Source organism: Topomyia yanbarensis, chromosome 2 (assembly GCF_030247195.1).
Source record: "Topomyia yanbarensis strain Yona2022 chromosome 2, ASM3024719v1, whole genome shotgun sequence".
In the NCBI taxonomy this organism is placed as follows: domain Eukaryota; kingdom Metazoa; phylum Arthropoda; class Insecta; order Diptera; family Culicidae; genus Topomyia; species Topomyia yanbarensis.
In genome coordinates this window covers 453,590,865-453,610,793 of record NC_080671.1, presented here as the reverse complement: position 1 = coordinate 453,610,793, position 19,929 = coordinate 453,590,865, and the positions used below count along the sequence as shown (strand labels likewise).

The window sequence follows — 19,929 nt, the reverse complement described above, 5'->3', positions numbered from 1 at the left end:
TACATTGAAGGTGTTTAATTTTATTTCAATTTTACCGAAAACAAACTTAAATCAAACAGTATAGTGTTACTTCCCGCATGTCTTCCTCTAGCGTCTAACTAAAAAAAAACATCATTGACTATCGCTGGTGCTGATCCAATTATTCTTTCTTCAAACATAATTTGCTTGTAACGATCGATCAGTGGGTAGTTTTATTCTGCCAACTTTTGTTTGCTCGAAATAAGTATTTACAACAGATTGTAGTTTTATCATTATAGTAGAGGATTGTAGCAATTTCCATTACCTATTTAGTTAGTTTTATTTGTTATCCGTTTAATTGTGTGTTGAGACCAAATTCTGATTAACATACTTCAGTGACACTAGCGATTAATGATCATCACCGTTGAAATTGAGTAAGTGATGATATATGTTTGGTTTCAGCTGAAGAAGAATGGACAAAAATGACCATTTTGGGTTTCTAATAAGTGCGACAGGAGTGGAAATGCTGCTGTGTCCCGTCATAAGTTCTTTTGATTTGTTATCAGTGGTTGTTATAGCTATTCATTGATTTCAATCTGTCCCTCTGTTATTTACGGTTGCTCTTTCGCGAGAATTCAAAGTCTAAGTTCAAAGTTTGTTTTGGTTTAGCTCAAAATGTTTTCCGCTATCGAAATCTTATTGGCGTAAATTTATTTATCACAATTTGTTTTCTGGGTTTTCTCTTCTGAACTGTTGTTTTTGTCTTTTTTTGTTTGCTGTTCGGTGATCTGACAGTTCTTGTCCTATATATTAATTGTAACACTTACTTCTGTATGTGCAGGATACAGTTACCTAACATCCGTCTTTCCATCGTGGTTTCGCCTAGTCTATGTATATTCTGATAAATTCTGTTTAATCATGCCTCCAGCAATTCACTCAAAGAGCTTATCGTACGTAGACAGATAGTGTGGATAAGAGTAGTAATCGGTTAAGCCTCGCGCCATCCGAATCCGTTGTCGGTACTCAATTGGAATAAGTGGAGTTTGCTCCGTTGCTGCTTGCGCCCCCGTTCAAATTCTCTGGATTAATCGGTGATGGGTTGTCTGTGGAAAAGAAAAGATCAGCATTATATTCAAATTTCCAATGTTATAGAGCAAGCAGTGATGTTACAATTTTCATTTAAATAAGTTTCTAATACGTGATGATGAGTGCCAGTCTAAAAAATGTTGAGTTCGAAGAATTATTACAACCACGTAAATCATCCAAAAAGGTCGTGGGGAATACCGGCGAAAAAGTTTTCCCAAGTATTATTCGTTAAACATGCTATTTCTCCGTTTTTCGATATGATTCGTTTAATGATTTCAAATGCCCTTCGAACCACTGAGCGAAGTGTTTGGAAAAGCTTCTGCACAAATGTATAAAGTCTCAACTCTAATAGTCATTAGATTAAATAAGTTACTTTCGAAATCGAAATACTTTCATGTCAGTTCGATTAGAGCTGCTAATGGTGAATACTCGTCTGACGAAGATGTAGTACTTAATTGTCTTTTTGACACACACACTTTCCAGAGTGCCCCGAGTTATTTTCAGGTAGTTCGGGTAGTTTGGGCATTTGCTCGTAGAATTGTGACAACCCATCCCGATGGGCGATTGAAAATGTTGCTCCGTATAAGCGTATAAATCTCCAGGAAAAGATGGAATCATTCCAGTTCTACTTCAAAGAGGATATGAACACTTCAAGCATATTTTTAAAAAAGCTTTTACTTGTAGTCTTCCAACAGGATACATTCCATTAGCGTAAAATTCATTCCCGGAGGTGGCCGCGTCACTTATGAGGAGGCAACGAGCTTTAGACCGATCAGTTTAAGGACATTATACATGCGAGCCACAACATAGCTGCTACGCCGCACACACCCCTCTCCCCTGCCTAATCATGTATCTGACATGAGCAAATATAAAAATACGTTTTTCAACATACTAACCTTGCTGGTGTGCCACGAAACTGCTACTTAAGGAAGCTTGAACATTTTCCTATACAATAAATCCGAGTATTTGACGGAATGCCATCTGTAGCTCCTGTTTTGTGCGAAAATATCACACCTTTTCACTTGGGGTTTCTTTTCTTTTTTTCTTCTTCTCGTTTTCATTGCACTTTTTCAAATGCACTTTATTCACACACCACTGCAAAAACACTCGCGAAACTTTAATCGTTTACTAACAAAACATCAAATTTTCTGTCAAACCTTAAATGTCGTTACACAGTTAACAAGTGGACTCAATAGGTCGTTAACAAAAATAGGAAAAAGGGTGGTAGTAGATTTCGCCCACTGATATGCATGTTGCATTGCATGTAGCGCATGTAGATGCCGATTAAACGTTCCACTGATTTGAGAAGGAAGGAGGTTAATGCGGCCCATACACGATACGATTGGTCGTACGACGTGTTGTACGACCAGTCGTATAGACTGTTGAAACGATTTGTCGTACGACCGATTCGCCACACACGGTTGTAGTTGCAGTACGATAAGTCGTCCAACCAGTTTGACGTTTTTTTCTTTCTCCTCAAGAAAAGTAACGCAATCACTATGAAAATCGACTTCTTAACCAAGGCCCGGCGGGCCGAGTCTCGCATACCACTCGACTCAGTTTGCCGAGTTCGGCTAATGTCTGTGTGTGCGTGTATTTGAGAGTGTGGTGTGCATGTATAACCGACAATCTAACATTGTACTATGGGGTAACTAGTCCAAAAAGCTGAATAAAATTAGTATTATTTTGTATTTATAATTCATGGAAAGCATAAATAATTGATCTTGAGCACTTTTGCATAAAAATCTACCTAACAGTGTGAAATTTTTTTCTTCCGATGTTTCTTTAAAAACCCAATATTATTGAAACTATTATGATTGGTGGCAATAGTTTCATTTGTTGAGACCATTTTATAACTGATTTTGTTTTATTTGTCTTGGTATTAGAGACAACACATAAAGTACAGGGTGCACCAGCTGGATGTATCCTTTTTCAACATTTTTCAACCGAATTTCACAAGTAAACAAGTTTTTTAGGATATTTTATGCCATTTATTATAAACCAGGTTTAGAATAGAGCATCCATTAAATGACCATCTCCATTTGATACACAAAAAGCAGCTCTTTTGCGGTAATTTTGCATGATATTGGACAGCATTTCGGGCTTAATCGAAGCAATTTCAGCTCGTATATTAGCTCTGATTTCGTCAAGGTTCTTAGGTTTGCTGGAATAAACTTTGCCTTTCAAATAACCCCACACAAAAAGGCTAGTACTGTTAAAACCGGAGAACGAGGAGGCCATTCCAAATCACCATTTTTTGAGACAACGCGTCCTAGGAATTTGCTCTGCAAGAACTTGATTGTAGCGGCTGCGGTGTGGCAAAGTGCCCCGTCTTGTTGAAAATAGAAGTTTTCAGACATTTTTCAGCATTTGTGGACAGACAAGGTGCGTCAAAATCCAACGGTAGCGTGCGCCGTCGATGGTCTCTCCATCTTTGAAAAAATAAGCACCAATGATTGTTTTGGAGTACACTCCGGCCCAAACAGTTACTTTCTGGTCATGCAGTGGTGTTTGATGTATAACGTGAGGGTTCTGTATTCCAAATTCTACAATTTCGTTTATTTATTGTTCTGCCGGAAAGGGTGAAGTGAGCTTATTTCGTCATTAAAATTTTGTCCCAAAACACATGCACAGTTTTCAGTACTGCACGATCGTTTTCAATGCAAAGCGCTACGATTTCAGCGCGTTCTTTTGGTGTAAATCGACTCATAGCTAAAATGGCACTAAATTACGTTTCAGAATTGTGTTTATCTGTCAAAATCGGCTGGAAAATAACGGAGTTGTTTAATGTTGACATTGGATACATCCAGATGGCTCACTCTGTATTGTTAACCATTCTAAACCTTTGTTTGTTATTTTTCTTAGAAAAAAGTAGTATTTCTCCCTCCCCTAGGCTGACGGGTTTGACGGTATTGCAAACATCATCAAGCATATTTGTACATCAGTTTTAAAGACCCTCTGACAGAAAACTGCTTTAAGACGGTTATTGCATTTCGCTCGATAGTGGTGCATCGAGATGTTCGGAAGAACTACTGCAAAATACCTGTTCTACAACTTTGTTGAAGACACCTAGTTCTTATCTTTCTCCGATGCAAAGTTAGTGTTGGCGCCCTCTATGCGGTAACATGTGGAACTAAAATTTTCCAACCAAAGTATAACTCGTATCATGTACTATAATTCTTCTGAACATATTATTCAGCTAAATCTACCCGAGCAAACGAAAAGCCCATAATACCCCCATGCTCATGGGGTTTGACATGGGTGTTTGAAATGGGTTCAACCCATGAAAACACCATCACCATGGTCCGGTGGATCCCATATAAAATACCATACGTTGGTATATTTATGGGTTACTAAGACCATTTTATGGTGTCGTGATGGTTGTGAATTTTGGCACGGACCATGTTTATGGTCTTTTCAAGGGGCTATGTGGTGTTTGAACCCATGAGTATTTGCTTGGGTAACCATTATCTCACAAAAAGGTATAGCTGGTGGGAATAGAGAACCGATACACAATCATGCACTGCTAGTCCCCATGCAAAACTGACTCAGACATCACTTCGTTAAAAGTTTAATAACTTCTTTTAACAAAGCCGGATTGACTAGCAGTCTTCGACAAAGTTGTAGACAATTAAATTATCTTTCTTATTTTCACTTATAGTGATAATATAATACATACAGTGCCGCCTAGCGGCGAAAATGTGCGCTAGTCGGTTTTCTCCATGTAAATTGTCGAAAAATCCCATACAAACTTCAGGCACGTTGGTCCGGTAGCTAGACTTGTCCGATTTGCTTCAAATTTGGTACAAGTACTCCTGGTAGGACCAAGAATCGACTCAGAGGTGGGCCGATAGGCGTCATTTTTTTCTTGTCACTCTAATCACATTGGATTGACTTTTACTGTTGGCTGTGTTTGCAATAGAGATGGGCGAATGAATCACAAATCGATCGAAAGAATCGACTCTTCAAAAAGAATGAATGAACAGCGATTCTTCTTTAAAGAACTGCGATTCACTGGCGAAGTGACTAATTATTATGAGCCCTATGAGATCCAATAAGAACCGAATGAGTCGATTTGACAGGTTTGACATGATTATGAATCTTTAGAGCGAATGAAACAAAAGGAATGACGAACATTGAACACTGTTTTTCTGCACGAAATAAAACATTAACAAAACAGTTGTTATATCCAAAACATAATGGTAAAATGTGTACTTCAATCAACCGAAGGTGAAGCAAAGTCCTCTCATGGTTTCCAAATTGGCGCAGCCTCTGCCGGATGGAGCATTTGAAAAAAAATGGAAACATCGCATCTAAATGGGAAGTCTCGCCAGGTGCAGTTAAATTTCGATCAAAAGAGTTGATTCATTTTAGTGAGTGAATCAGATACGGTTCACTCACCAAATTGAATCGGTTTGCCCATCTCTAGCTTGCAGACTATGTTCAACAGCTTAATGACAGTGTTTGTGAGCATGGCTTGCAGTGGGAGTCATTGTGTGTCGATTTATTGGTCAGTTTCTCGTCAACGTGCGCAGGCGCATTAAACATATATCAGTTCAACCCTATTAGTTGTGTTGTGTTGTATTGTAATAATTGTAGTTTTTAGTACTATTGTACAATTGTTATGTGCTAGTCGTATGTATATCTGTGTATGTGTTCGCCTGAGTATTGGTGACAGATGAGTCAGGAAATGGATGCAGAACTGGCGTATATGATAGAATAGTTGCTACCCAATATACAATTATGCTGGATAATGGCATGTCCAGTTCTTGTTCAGCTTGTTCCCTAGTAATAAAGGCTTGTTCAGCTTTCGTTGTTTGTTGGGTAATCCTTCCTGGTAATCGTTGGTCACTTTTTACCGGTGTTCAATTCGTGCATTCAATTCGATTCATTCGGGAAGATCGGATTGGATAAATTAGGGTGCGATTAATTAACCGACGCACGTGAATAATCCATTTCATACATAGTATGAAAAACTTCCAACGGAATGCAACTGTCGTTGATGGTAAATAAGTATCATTTGCTGGCATTTAGACGACTTCAAGTAGTTTGATTGCATGATACATGTGTTCTCTTTTTCTACTTTATTAGTCTGTTTATTGTACTTCTAGTGGAAGCAGCAAGCCACTACTCATGTGTACAAAAAATAGTATCGATCAATTCCGCTTCTCCTTAATTTCCTTTTTTATTTATTCGGCATGTTATTTTTTCGTGTATTGCTATGTCTTAAATTAAATCCATGCTATCACTCACTAACACAATAAATGGCTTATTCTCTCATATACACTCACAATCTCTTTCATCCCAAGCGAACAAACGTGGCCTTCGCGATAGCACAATCCTGATCACTAATGCGAACACCCGTGATCTTGTCAACATTTAAACACCCATATAATTAAGTGAATGTTTTAGCACATATAAATTTACAAGCACGATCTCAAGCATCAACCCATCGCTCGCGCAATCATGAATCGGTCACGTCCGTAAATCTCTAGTCTCGATCCTAGCAGCCCAAACGCATGCTTTCAGTTGGACCAATAGAAAAAAAAAATTAGATAACACCGGGATTTCTAGTGAAATGGGAAAACTTACTCTTCTAGCATCTAAACCAGGCACTAAAAATTAAGTATATTCACGGTCCGCGCGCGATCATTCAAGAACACGCGAATATGCACAGCTACATACACGCTAGCGCACGCGACAAAAGCGTCAACATAAAAACGCTCGAGTCCTTCCCGATCATCCACGCACACCCACGACCTCGCAAACAAATTAACACCCCGTCCCAGTAACAAGTGAGTTTTTATGGTAGTTTAAAAGCCTCTCATAAAACTAAAATTGTATTTTAGTGCGCTATAAAACTTCAATTGTTACTTGGGCGGTGGCTAAGTGATCAGTTTAGCATAAATTCACAAACGCGGTCTCACGACTGAACCTCCAAATGCCGTGTTCGCGCGATCATGAATCGGTTACATTCGGAAGTCCCTACCCTCGGCCCTAGTAGCATAGGTCAAATGGCTTTAGGGGGATCAAACACAAAGATGACGCTTACATCCACTAAACAACACATGGCGACATGAATATCGCAACCTACACCCGCCTTCTAGCAGACATGATAACATTCCGGTGATAATTTGAACGTCTCAGCACCTATAAATTTTCAAACGCGGCCTCAAGCGTGAAACTACTGTGCTCACGCGATCATGAATCGGTCACTTCCGGAATTCTATAGTACCAGCAGTCTAGGTCCATACCTCCAATTGGACCAATGAATAAAAGAAAGCTCCCGTATCCACTGAATAACACGTTTCAGAAATTCCTCCGTCGAAAATCTCAATTGGAGTAGGGTGATTTCACCGCCGTGGACTGTCCTAGCAGATCGTTATAAGGATGGCAGCTTATTGACCCACGGAAATCAGCAGCTAAACGGCTCACTGAGACGAGAACAAAATGGCGACGTAATGGATGGAGACGAAAAACAAGAAAACAGTCGAAAGCTAAATGACTCAAAGGACGAGCCATTTCATGTATCAAGTGAGGTTCCGAGATAGCTGCGGAAAACTCGTGGGCCAAAGAAATAGATGCGAAGAAAGCACAACGCTCCCCCTCTCCCCCACGAAATAATACTTTGATATAGCTCCGTGGAGAAGAAGGGCGAACAAAGAGTAAGGAGTATTTTAGTGGTTAGGTTCGAAAGAGAGTCGTGAGTCCCACACAGTACCAATATACTACAGGCCAGGCTTTTGAAGCTCTTTAAACCTTACTATAAAAACATAGAGAGAGAGAGAGAGAGAGAAACATTGACCCAAACGATTGGTATATAGCGAAAAAGTCTTGAAAGTTTGAGCGAATTCTATGCATTTCCTTTATACTAAATGTAAAACTACATAAATAATAACATGGGGAACGTACCAATCGAGCCGATATATTCTAATAAGCTGTGTTGACAAATTACAAGATTTTCTATGCCGAATATTATCAGTAGTCAGCGTACAGATCTTCTCCGTTGCAACTATTATCGCCAAAAAGAAATGCACAATTACATCACTAGATGAATGAATCTGCACGACAATCAAAATAGATTCACTGCCGAATTTGCCAGAAAAAACAAATACCAACAAATTTTCACTCATACATACAACTGGTCGTACGACCAGTTTTTAAGCATGCCAAACTACCATACGACACGACCGGGTCGTACTACAAGTCGTACGACAGAGGCACACACGTTGCGATAATCGTTCAGACGGTCGTTTCGACACAAGTTGTACGACCGGTTGTACGACCGTCGTACAACAAATCGTATCGTGTATGGCCTGTTTAAGGTGAAGATATGTGGAAGCCACGTTGCTAGGCACCGACTCGCTTGTTTACATTGAGAAAAACTGAAATCTGAAGGGAAAATTCAAACGCACAAATGAGAGTTTCCGAACATTTTCCTTTGGTCATCTGCACATTGGCAGAAAATTTGATGTTTTGTTAGTAAACGATTAAAGTTTCGCGAGTGTTTTTGCAGTGGTGTGTGAATAAAGTGCATTTGAAAAAGTGCAATGAAAACGAGAAGAAGAAAAAAAGAAAAGAAACCCCAAGTGAAAAGGTGTGATATTTTCGCACAAAACAGGAGCTACAGATGGCATTCCGTCAAATACTCGGATTTATTGTATAGGAAAATGTTCTAGCTTCCTTAAGTAGCAGTTTCGTGGCACACCAGCAAGGTTAGTATGTTGAAAAACGTATTTTTATATTTGCTCATGTCAGATACATGGTTAGGCAGGGGAGAGGGGTGTGTGCGGCGTAGCAGCTATGTTGTGGCACGCATGTATAATGTCCTTAATTAGCAAGAGACTGGAAGCTGAATTATATTTTTCAATAAGAGCCATTGTACTCAAAGCAGAGCAAGGAGTTGAAGGAATAAAGTCTAGAAAAGCATGGAATAGGGTTATATGAGCAAGCTTAGAGCTTCCCAGAGACTTAACCCTTTGTCTGCTGTAACCCATCAAGGTGACAATTTAGCGCTGGGTGGAAATATACCTATTTTTGGCTATACACTCCGTAGAGTGTATTTGTTTACGAAAGTTATGCTCACCGCTGTTCGATACCGTTCACATATAGTTTGTAAATTTTTGTATAGTTTCGCGTTTGTGAACGGTTTTGTGCGTACAGATAGGTGTGATAATTATTGTTTTGTTTGTATATTAATAACAATAAGGGCTTGGGTAGGTAACTGCTCTTTTCTTATTGGTTGCTGTTTATGCTGCAAGGGAGATGACAGTGATGAGGCGGTGCGGTTTTGTGGTATCGGGTTTGTTTTGGTCGAGTGAGGAAGGCGGCCATCGAGTTTAGATCAGAAAGTGACGGACCACGGCAACGAAAATACGTCCAAATCAACAATTTTTTTCGGGACTGTTTCCCGCCACCGTAACCAACGTTTTGCGCGTGTGCGACGGTAGATTTCCGTAGAAAGTGCCGGCCCGTGGTTCGGGTGCTAGTTTTAGTGGTCCTGGATCGCCGTCGAGGGAAGCTAATTACCAAGGAGCTTTCGCTTCCCCAGCTAACCCTAAAGGATCCAGACGCACCAAACCGCCCTCGCTGGGAAGGATAAGCCGAACGAGCGTTGCTCTCCTTCCCAGCTAATAGCCAAGGAGGGCGAAGCAGGGTGGACAGCGGCTCCCCAGAACACTGCGGTGTCTTCCGGGATTCTTTGCGGGAAGCAAAGAATCCGGTGATTCGTCACCACCGTCGCTAGGAAGGTTCCAACAAATGAGCCTTGCTCATTTCCCTAGCTAATAGACAAGGACCGCTGCCGGAGCAGCCCGCTGGGATACCAGCAGAGACAGACCTGACCGTTGTTGTCCCGGCCGTACGGAGGAACCCGCCCGCCAGTCCATCAGCAGTTACAAACGAAGCAGTGTAGTGTGCAGCGAAGGGGATCGGTGGAATAAAAATTGGTAAATTTAGTTTGTTTATTTTTTTCGGTTGCTACGAAAATCCGAAAATCTGTCAGAAGCACCTAGGCCGCCCTGAAAAGAAGGGTCCGCCGGGCAAATTTATACAAGAACCCGAGTAGGGGGAAAAACCCCTACTTACAACCGCAGGAGTCAGAATTTTTTAGCACTAGAAATGCGAATCACCTGAGTCTGCGGCATGTCCGGACGAGCGTAAATTAACTTTGTACTTCATGCTACCGGAACCGACAAAAAGTTAAGTCGCGGAAAATTTCTACACTAAGCCTTTGCGACGTTAAAACTCTTGAATGAGCTAGTTTTTTGTTTTTTGTCCCTCACCAATTACCTGCTTCTGTGCTTTATTTGATCGACTATTGTCATTGCATCAGCGTATGTGTCATATGGCCACATGTGTTGCTGATTCACACGGTGTCAGAAGCTTTCTCCCAAAGCAATCAAGTTTAGGAGTTCTCGATACTGAAGGTGCTTTTGACAACGTGTCTTTCGAAGCCGTTTTGAAAGCAGCACGAGATCATGGAGTATCTTCATATATCACGAACTGGATACACGCAATGCTTGGCAACCGATATCTGTGCGCATCGTTAAGACAAATAGAGATAAGGAAATTGAGTGTCTGCGGATGTCCTCAAGTTGATGTGCTGTCACCACTGCTTTGGAACACATAATGATCACCGGTATTTGCATTAACGCACTTTTTGATTTGATACAGCAAGCCTTATGTGTTATCGAGAAAAGGTGTCTTCATGTTGGACTATCAGTTAATGCAAATAAAACACCAACTGTGCTTTTCACGCAACCAGAGCTCGTCTGTTGCAGTTATTTGATTCTGAAATTATTGTCGCAGATCAAGTTAAGTACGTTGGGGCATTTCTTGACTCAAAACTTAATTGGACAGCTCACATCGGTTTCAGAATCAAGAAGGCATGCATGACCTTCGGCCAAGGTAGACGGGCATTTGGCAAATCTTGGGGACTCAAACCCAAGTACATTTAGGACCGATCTCTTCACCCTCGCTTAACTTTTAAACCAGGTTCACCAGTACGTTTAAACCACAATATAGACCAATACTGGCATACGGGTTCCTTGTTTGTGATCTTTGTGAATCCGATTACGGAACTTTATATCATTTGATATGTAACTGATCTGCAGTAATGCAATTGTGTATCTGGATGTTTTGTTATCTATACATAGATGAACCTGCGTACAGAGTGCTGAAACTCAAGGATATGCTATTGTTCCTTACCCAGAGTGACAAAGAGCTACAATTCAAGCCATATTTGAATGAAAATATCTCTTCGGAGGTGTCGTCGTTCTGTTAACTAGAGCTTCCATTTCTCGACGGTTTTCAGCTTCCCGGGATTCGGGAAACAAGTACGAAATTTCCCGGGAAATTCCAGCATCCCGGGAATACAGAAAAAAAATAAAAAAGGGGATCATTTTCTTGAAAACTAAAGGGAAAAGTGAAAATTTTTCAAACCCGTTTGATTGCATGTATACATGTCTTAAAGCAGTTGTCAAAAGATGTCGATTTGGTGGACTACACATCATTGAGTCATTACCCGACCAGGAGAAAATAACTGGGCAATAACCCGAGCATACTATTTTTTGGTATTCATACCAAAACTTAGTATTAATTGAATATTATACCTCATTGAGGTATTAAGCAGGTATTGAAGAAACATTTTTCAATACCTGCTTAATACCTCAATGAGGTATGATACTTTATTTTAGTATTATTTATGTATTCCAGTTATTTTTACAAATACCAAATCAATACCTTATCGAATACCTCCATAGAGTGAATTTTATTATTGGAAGATTGAAAAATGTTTTATTATTATTCAGGTATTATAATAACTCGTTTCATTATCAAATAGTTATTTGTAGAACATGTCTGTGTTATTCTTTTTTGGTATTTTACCTCTTATGTAGAGCTCATTTATACCGTATTGTGGTAAACAGACGTTGGTATTGATACCTAAATTTAGTATTCCGCAGTTATTTGCTTCTGCTCGGGTTATTTGTCTCCACAAGTAACAGTATTTGTCATTCATAAGCCGGGATAACCAGCTTTCGACCACAACTCGTATCGGCCAAGGAACATTGTATGTGGTGAAGCTTGTAATCAATAGCAGGCAAATGGGAATTGGTCGGTGAAAAGTCAGACTGCACTAAGCAACAATTTATTTATTTCGCGAAAAACGAGATTAAAGTTTGATTCGCAGCATCCTCTACATGAAAATTAGAAAATACTTTTTGTCATATTTCTTGTTTCATGTAACATATTTCAAATCTGGAGAAAGTCGAATGTAACTGAAGAAATTCTGTATCTAAAGCTATCGTTATCTCCTTTTTTGATATTTCGCGACTTAGTCCGGTCTGACTTAACACCGACCAATTGACAGCAGCTCTCAATTGGAACAACACTCTAACATAGTGACAGTAAATATAACTGCTAAAATCCAGTAAAGTTGACTCGGTACTCGAAAGACTTACTAAAAAAAATTTAATTCCTTTTGTAGTATAATGTCGTGTTTATTCGCAGCTTGTAACAGAGATTTTTTAGGTTTTTTTCCTATCGTACGATACAGACGTTTACAGGCGAAATGTTTTTGGTGCTGAAGCGAGGCGCACAATCCAGTGCTGTCTATAAGGCCTTGGCCCAAGAGGTCCTGTGTGAAGGCGCCCAGGTGAAGTCGTTGGGGGCGGAAATGACTGTAAGCAACTGGACGAGTTCACGACCGCAAACGATGTCGTCGCAGCCGTCAAGGAACAATGCGACGTTACAATTGAGTGGGCCTCTGTGCGCTTGAGAGGGGGACCCTCCGGCACCCAAGTAGCCTACCTCAGGCTACTGAAGGCAGATGCAAAAAAAGGTTACCGTGATAGGTAAACTGAAGATCGGCTGGTCAGTATGCCCAGTTAGCATACCCCAGCCGCCTTCAGTGGATAGGTGCTATCGGTGCCTTGAGTCCGGCCATAAGTCGTACGAATGTAAGGGTATAGACAGGAGCAAACTATGTCGTCGCTGCGGCGAGGAAGGGCATAAGGAGCGGGGCTGCACTAAGGCGCATAAATGCCTTATCTGCACCGCTAAGAAGAAATCCCGTAATCATGCTATGGGCGGACCTTCGTGTCCCTTCGGTGAGGCAAATAAGAAGCGACAGTTTGCTGCCTCCCGGTTGTCAAGGATGTGAATAACAGTGCAATTCAATGATTGTGCAAAGTGAAGTGGCTTATAAAAGCATTTTCGGCATATTTTCGACAGACGCGAGTGGTGACAGTTTGTGAAAGTCGAATTCCGGCAAGTGAAAAAATGTCTGTTCCTCGCATTACGGGCCGTCGATTCCCGATGCAAGGACGGTGGAAGTGCACGGAAGGCATCTAGAAACACAGTGTACATTGTGTGAATAGTGCAAAATGGTTTTTCAGAGAAAAGAATTCGATCCGAAAAGTGAAAAAATATGGCAATAAGAAAAAATGACATTCAAATAATTGGCGTTTCACCGGCGACTAGCGACTACCAGGTGTCGCCCCAAAATTCTTTGTCCGAGAAATAGGTGGCAAACCAACCGGTCGGTGCTCAGCTAATTTCGTCCGCGTCCTTTGTCACCTATTTTTTTTATTGAGTGTTTCATCGGCGGTGCTATCTTTGAAAATGAGCCGTCTTGGATATTCAACTGTTTTTTTTTTACTTTCTTATTTTATTGCAAATGAGTAGAGGTTTTGATTCTTTTATATTCAGGATTGCAGATATTTTGTCGCATGTAAATTTGGGTGTTCGTTGATGTGATGGCGCTGTAAGGGAACACGTCTCTGCCGGTCGACCAACTTTTCTTTGGACTGAGCAAACTAATTTCTATGTCTGTTTAGGTTTTGCGTTACCAACGGGGGAACTGATCCACAGAGCATTCAATATGCTTAGGGAAAACACATGGCCTTATTTGAGTGGAATGATGACTTCAATCATGTATAAGGTTTGAGAATTGACAATTCGCGAGAGGGATCGGGGACCGGTTGGCAATTACCTTCAGTTATGTCAGCACGAAGAATAAGCGTTTTGCTGTCATTTTCGTTGGTTAGCTTTCAATTCTATCTCATGCCTCCACGCGAGTCTGTCTATTGATGACATTTGGTCCTTAGACCGGCGACGACTGGGAGCTATCATCCTTCTGCCAATAGTAGCTGAATGAGAGTGTACGAACAGATCTAGCCGAGAAAACAATACCGTAAAAGTTGTTCGGAAATCAGCTCCAATAAGACTTTAATTTGACTAGTATCGATGATCGCGGGTCAATACGTATTGAAAATTCGCCGCGTCTGTTTTAATGAATCTAATTTCAAGTTCCGTTATTGGTAACAAGCCTGTGCATCAGATTAACGATCCTCTGTATTTTTCTTCAATGTTCGATATAATCGTACGTATACGTGTATTTCACAAACAATCCGATATTAGAAATAGGAAATACTTTCGTTGATTTATAACATCTCGAGCTATCATAACTCTTTGTATAACGTATTATCACTCAGTAGTGTTCAACCCAATAAATATATCGTCGAGAAGGAATAGTGAAATTTGTCAGAATACTGTCGCAATAAATAGTGATCCGGCCCATTATGCAGATAAGATTGGCCTTTATAGGCAATATTCCCATGATCGGCTGTGTGGATGTGAAATTGCTTTTGTTTAGAAAACATAGGATACTCTCGGTAGCCGGCTACCCAGATTTTAAAAGAACCAAAAACTAAACAAGATCTTATTTTTCAAGTGAACTTCTCGAAAACCAACTGAACTACTACCTAATAAACTATGCTTTACAGGTCGCATCGCTTGCTTGGAGCGAATCCTAGACCCTATTCCCTTCCAAACCACCAACTTCGCGATACCTATGGAAGAGTCTGATGAACATTCTGTATAAGATTCCTCATTTTATTCAAACGATCGCCGGGTAAAATCAGCACTGACACGATAGAAACCACGAAAAAAATCGTCGCGTGATTGAATATTATTAAAAAATATAAGCAGTGCTTCTTATAGCCGCTATCCGGAGTTCAAGTTGCTTATTTTGCTAATCGTATTAATACAACAAATGATAAATTTCCCGAATTCTCGGCAGCCGGCTGCCCAGAGCAATTATTACATGATAATGCTATTGGCACACTTACTAAGAACTCTTCCCTTCCCGTGATACATGTGGAGATGCAGAGGATTCCTCGGTCTCTAGTAGCAACATGTATCGGACTAACATTCCTTCCTTTCCCAGAAGATCTGCATTCGGACGTGGCCGGCGTCGGTATTGATTAGCATGCAGGGATCAGAATAGATTGTACAATGTGGCTCATCATGTTATTCCCAAGCATGTTGTTCCAATGAACATTTTGCAACCTAATTTGGTTCTGGTCAATAACGGAGTAGCAACTACGGGCGATCTCTTATGCTTATGCTTATGCTTCGGTGAGGCAAATAAGAAGCCGTGAACGTTACACAGCTAAATCTTAACCATTGTACAGCAGCCCAACAGCTGCTGTGGCAGTCGGTCTCGGAGTCGAGGACAGATGTCGCCCTCCTATCCAATCCGTACAGCGTCCCTGCTGATAACGGCAATTGGGTGTTGGACGGGTCTGGGATGGCGGCAATCTGTACAACGGGACGGTTCCCGGTTCAAGAAGTAATACACTCCTCCGCCGAGGGTGTTGTGATTGCCAAGATCAATGGCGTGTTCCATTGTAGCTGCTATGCTCCACCAAGGTGGCCTATAGAACAGTTCAACCAGATGATCGACAGGCTCTCGTCGGACCTAGTGGGCCGGAAACCGGTAGTCATAGCGGGAGACTTTAACGCTTGGGCAGTGGAGTGGGGCAGCCGCTGTACAAATAGCAGGGGTCAAGCGCTAATGGAGGCGCTTGCGAAACTCGATACTGTGCTAGCTAATAATGGCTCCGCTAGTACATTCCCTGGAAACGGGGTGGAGGCGTGGATTGACGTAACATTTGCCAGACCGAGTCTGGCTCCAGGCATGGAATGGAGGGTAGACGAAGGCTACACCCATAGCGATCATTTAGCAATCCGCTTTAGGATCAACTATGGTGTGTAGCATCCGAGGGTGGGAGATCCCTGTCAGGTACGCGGGTGGAAGTCCAATCACTTCGACAGCGAAGCTTTCACCGCGGCCCTGGGACTGGAGGCCAACACCGACAGTCTAAGCGGGGATGTGCTGGTAGCTGTTCTATCACGCGCGTGCGACGCCACTATGCCGAGAAAAACACTGCCAAGAAACGGCAGATGCCCGGTATACTGGTGGAGTGCCGAGATTGCAGCCCTACGATCAGCCTGCCTCAGAGCTAGACGTAGAATGCAAAAAGCCCGCACCGAGGATGCAAGAGAAAACCACCGTGAAGTGTTTTGAGCTGCGAAATTGGCCCTTAACAAGGCCATTAAAAGCAGCAAGAGAGCGTGTTTCGACAACCTGTCTGAGAGTGCCAACGCGAATCCGTGGGGTGACGCCTACAGGATTGTGATGGCCAAGACCAAAGGGGGCTCTTCACCCCCAGAACGGTCTCCGGACCGGTTGGCGACGATTATCGAGGTACTCTTCCCGTCTCGAGCCACAAGCCCCTGGCCACCTGCACTATGAGACAGTGCGGGCACGGCCGAAACGGTGGCTCCGGTGACGAATGAAGAACTACTTGCAATGGCTAAATCCCTAGCAATGAACAAAGCTCCAGGGCCGGATGGAGTTCCAAATAGCGCTCTCAAGGCAGCGATCATAGCGAACTCGAACATGTTCAGGCTAGCTATGCAGAGATGCCTTGATGAGTGCCGCTTCCCCGATAGATGGAAAAGTCAGAAATTGGTGTTGTTGCCGAAGCCTGGGAAGCCACCCGGCGACCCATCGGCGTACAGACCAATCTGTCTGATCGACACGACTGGAAAATTGCTTGAGAGGATCATCCTCAGCAGGCTAACCCCGTACGCGAAAGGTACGGACGGTCTGTCAAGCAACCAGTTTGGCTTTCGGAAGGGTAAGTCCACGGTGGACGCTATCAACTCAGTGGTAAAGACTGCCGAGATAGCGATCCAACGAAAAAGGCGAGGCATTCGATACTGTGCGTTAGTGACGTGAAGAACGCATTCAACAGCGCAAGCTGGGATGCCATCGCGCTCTCGTTATATCGGCTTAGCGGCTAAGCCTTAGCCTACCGGATCCTGGAAAGCTACTTCCAGAACCGCGTACTGCTATACGAGACCGATGCCGGTCAGAAAAAGGTTCCGATTACCGCCGGAGTTCCGCAGGGCTCGATCCTAGGCCCGGTGCTATGGAACCTCATGTAGACGGGGTTCTGAGACTGAAGTTCCCTCCTGGGGTCAAGATCGTCGGCTTTGCTGACGACGTAACCTTGGGGAGTCAATCCCTGAGGTAGAACTAACTGCAGAACACGCGATCAACACGGTGGAGGAATGGATGAGCGCGAGAGGCCTGGAGCTCGCTTAGCATAAGACGGAGGTAGTTACCGTCAACAACCGCAAGTCGGCACAACATGCAGTCATCCATGTGGGAGAAGTCGCGATCACTTCACAGCGAAGTCTGAAGTCTCTCGGAGTCATTATAGACGACAAGCTGACCTTCGGCAGCCATGTCGACTATACATGCAAGAGAGCGTCGATTGCTGTTGTGGCTCTATCTAGGAGGAGGATGTCCAACAGCTCAAAGGTGTGCGCCAGTAGACGTAGGTTACTGGCAGGCGTTGCCGTATCTATTCTCAGGTACGGCGGCCCGTCATGGTCAAGAGCACTGAGGGTAACCAGTTACCTACAGAAACTGGAGAGCACCTGCCGCTTGATGTGTCTCAGAGTGATATCTGCCTACCGCACGGTATCACACGATGCATCCTACGTGATAGCGTGCATGATACCAGTCGGGCTGGTCATTCGGGAAGATGAGGAGTGCTTCGAGCTACGTGGAAATAGAGGAGCCCGCGAGCGCACCAGGGTGACCTCGGTCGCCAGATGGCAGCGTGAGTGAGACAACTCCTCGAAAGGTAGGTGGACCCACCGGCTGATACCTAGCATATCAAGCTGGGTGGGAAGACCCCATGGGGAAGTTCACTGCCACCTGACACAATTCCTGTCAGGCCATGGCTGTTTCCGACAGTATCTCCACAGGTTCGGGCACGCGGAGGTCCCAGCCTGTCCTGACACCTGGGCAGGTGTAGTCGAAACTGCCGAACACATACTGTTCGTATGTCCTCATTTCGACGCCGAAAGAAGAGCAATGCTCGACGTCTGCGGCTGGGACACAACCCCTGATACCCTTATTCAGCGGATGTGTCAATCGGTGGAGAGGTGGAACGCAGTCTCGACTGCAACCACCCAGATTGCCTGTAGGCTACAGGGAAGTTGACTCACCGAGCAACAGACAACGGGCACGACTAACTAGTGATTGGTTAGCTGGAGCAAAAAAGGCCAAGCGCAAAAAAGGGAGTGAATGGTCTGTTCATGCCGAGGCAGGTTTGGCGCAGCGAATGGCAACCGCGTAAAGGGTAAACCCAGCCACCCCGAAGCAAGACAGAAGAGTGAGTGTATAGGCGTATAAGTGGACTGCCTCATGCCAAGACGGGAGGGTCGTAGCGTAGTATGTTGGAACTTAGCTAACGATGCCTCATGGCGTGGCAGAGGAGTGAAGAGGTGAGCATCCAAGTCAGTCTCACACGGCATGTTAAGGGTGAGCATAAAAGTCAGCCTCATGTGGGAGTGTTTGAGAGTGAATCAAGGTGCGATAGAGAAAGCACCCAAGTAAGCCTCATACAGGACGTATGAACGCGTGAGTGAGAGTGAATGAGTACATTTAGTACAGCCCCAGAAGTAATACCGAGAGGTAGTTCCTGGGAGGAATGATGACGGAGCCCAATGGAGTTTAGTTTAGTCACCATTCGAGCCCGACACGCCCCCAGTGCACCCCGTGTGGTAGATTGGACCCTACCAATAGCACGTGTACTGGGCTAGGACGTAAAGGTCTTCTCCATTGTAAAAAAAAGACCCGTCTCTTCTATCTTTCCAAAAATCTTCTAAGTCTTTTTCATTTAAAAGGACTTAGAATATTTTTTTGCAAAAACCGTATTAATTGCGAAATCCGCGCAAAAAAAAACTTCCAAAAATAGTCTTTTGCTGAGTTTTTTTGCGCGGATTTTCGAATTAACGCGTTTTTTACGCGGATTTTCCAATTAACGCGGTTTTTTACGCGGTTTTTTTTACGCGGTACGTATCCCCCGCGTAAAAAAACCTGGGTGTACTTAAATTTAAGCAATATGTTTAATTTGAATAAATTCAAAGTCCCAACTCACACCACATACGTCTCTTTCTTCTCTCTCTTCCATTCTCATCGCACTTTCCTGGATGAACACATAAAATATTTTGCATTTTGCTGGTTTATGATTAGATTTTATGCCCAAATTTTTCTTGCGAGAATTTCGCTAAACCGGAAGTCGCCATCTTTGACTTCAAATTGCGTTGATTTCAAAATGGCGTCAAAAATCAATTTCTAAAACTTACTCTTCAAGACCATTTCGAAAATACCCATATTGAGGGGGTGCGAGTCTTCCACACCCGTCTCTTCCATCTTTCCGAAAATTTTCTAAGTCTTTTGCAAAAACCGTGTTAATTGCGAAATCCGCGCAAAAAAAACTTCCAAAAATATTCTAAGTCTTTTGCTGAGAGTTTTTTTTGCGCGGATTTTCGAATTAACGTGGTTTTTTACGCGGATTTTCCAATTAACGCGGTTTTTTACGCGGTACGTATCCCCCGCGTAAAAAAAACCTGGGTGTATATATTAAAAAAAGATTTTTTTTTCTCATTTAATGACCCAATTTTTCCTGCAATATGGCAACAATTAGAAGTGTAGTCCAGGATATGCTGAACAAC

General features: G+C 42.8%; 1 protein-coding gene across 1 annotated transcript in view; it reads right to left on the bottom strand.

Annotated features, from left to right (window-relative positions):
- Positions 1-19,929, bottom strand: part of LOC131685845 (uncharacterized) — a 226,212-nt gene continuing 206,283 nt past the window's right edge. Inside the window, exon 16 of the mRNA XM_058969836.1 lies at positions 1-1,061. Coding sequence (XP_058825819.1) covers positions 982-1,061 — 80 coding nt within the window. The 3' untranslated portion in view covers positions 1-981. The remainder of the gene's footprint in view (positions 1,062-19,929) is intronic.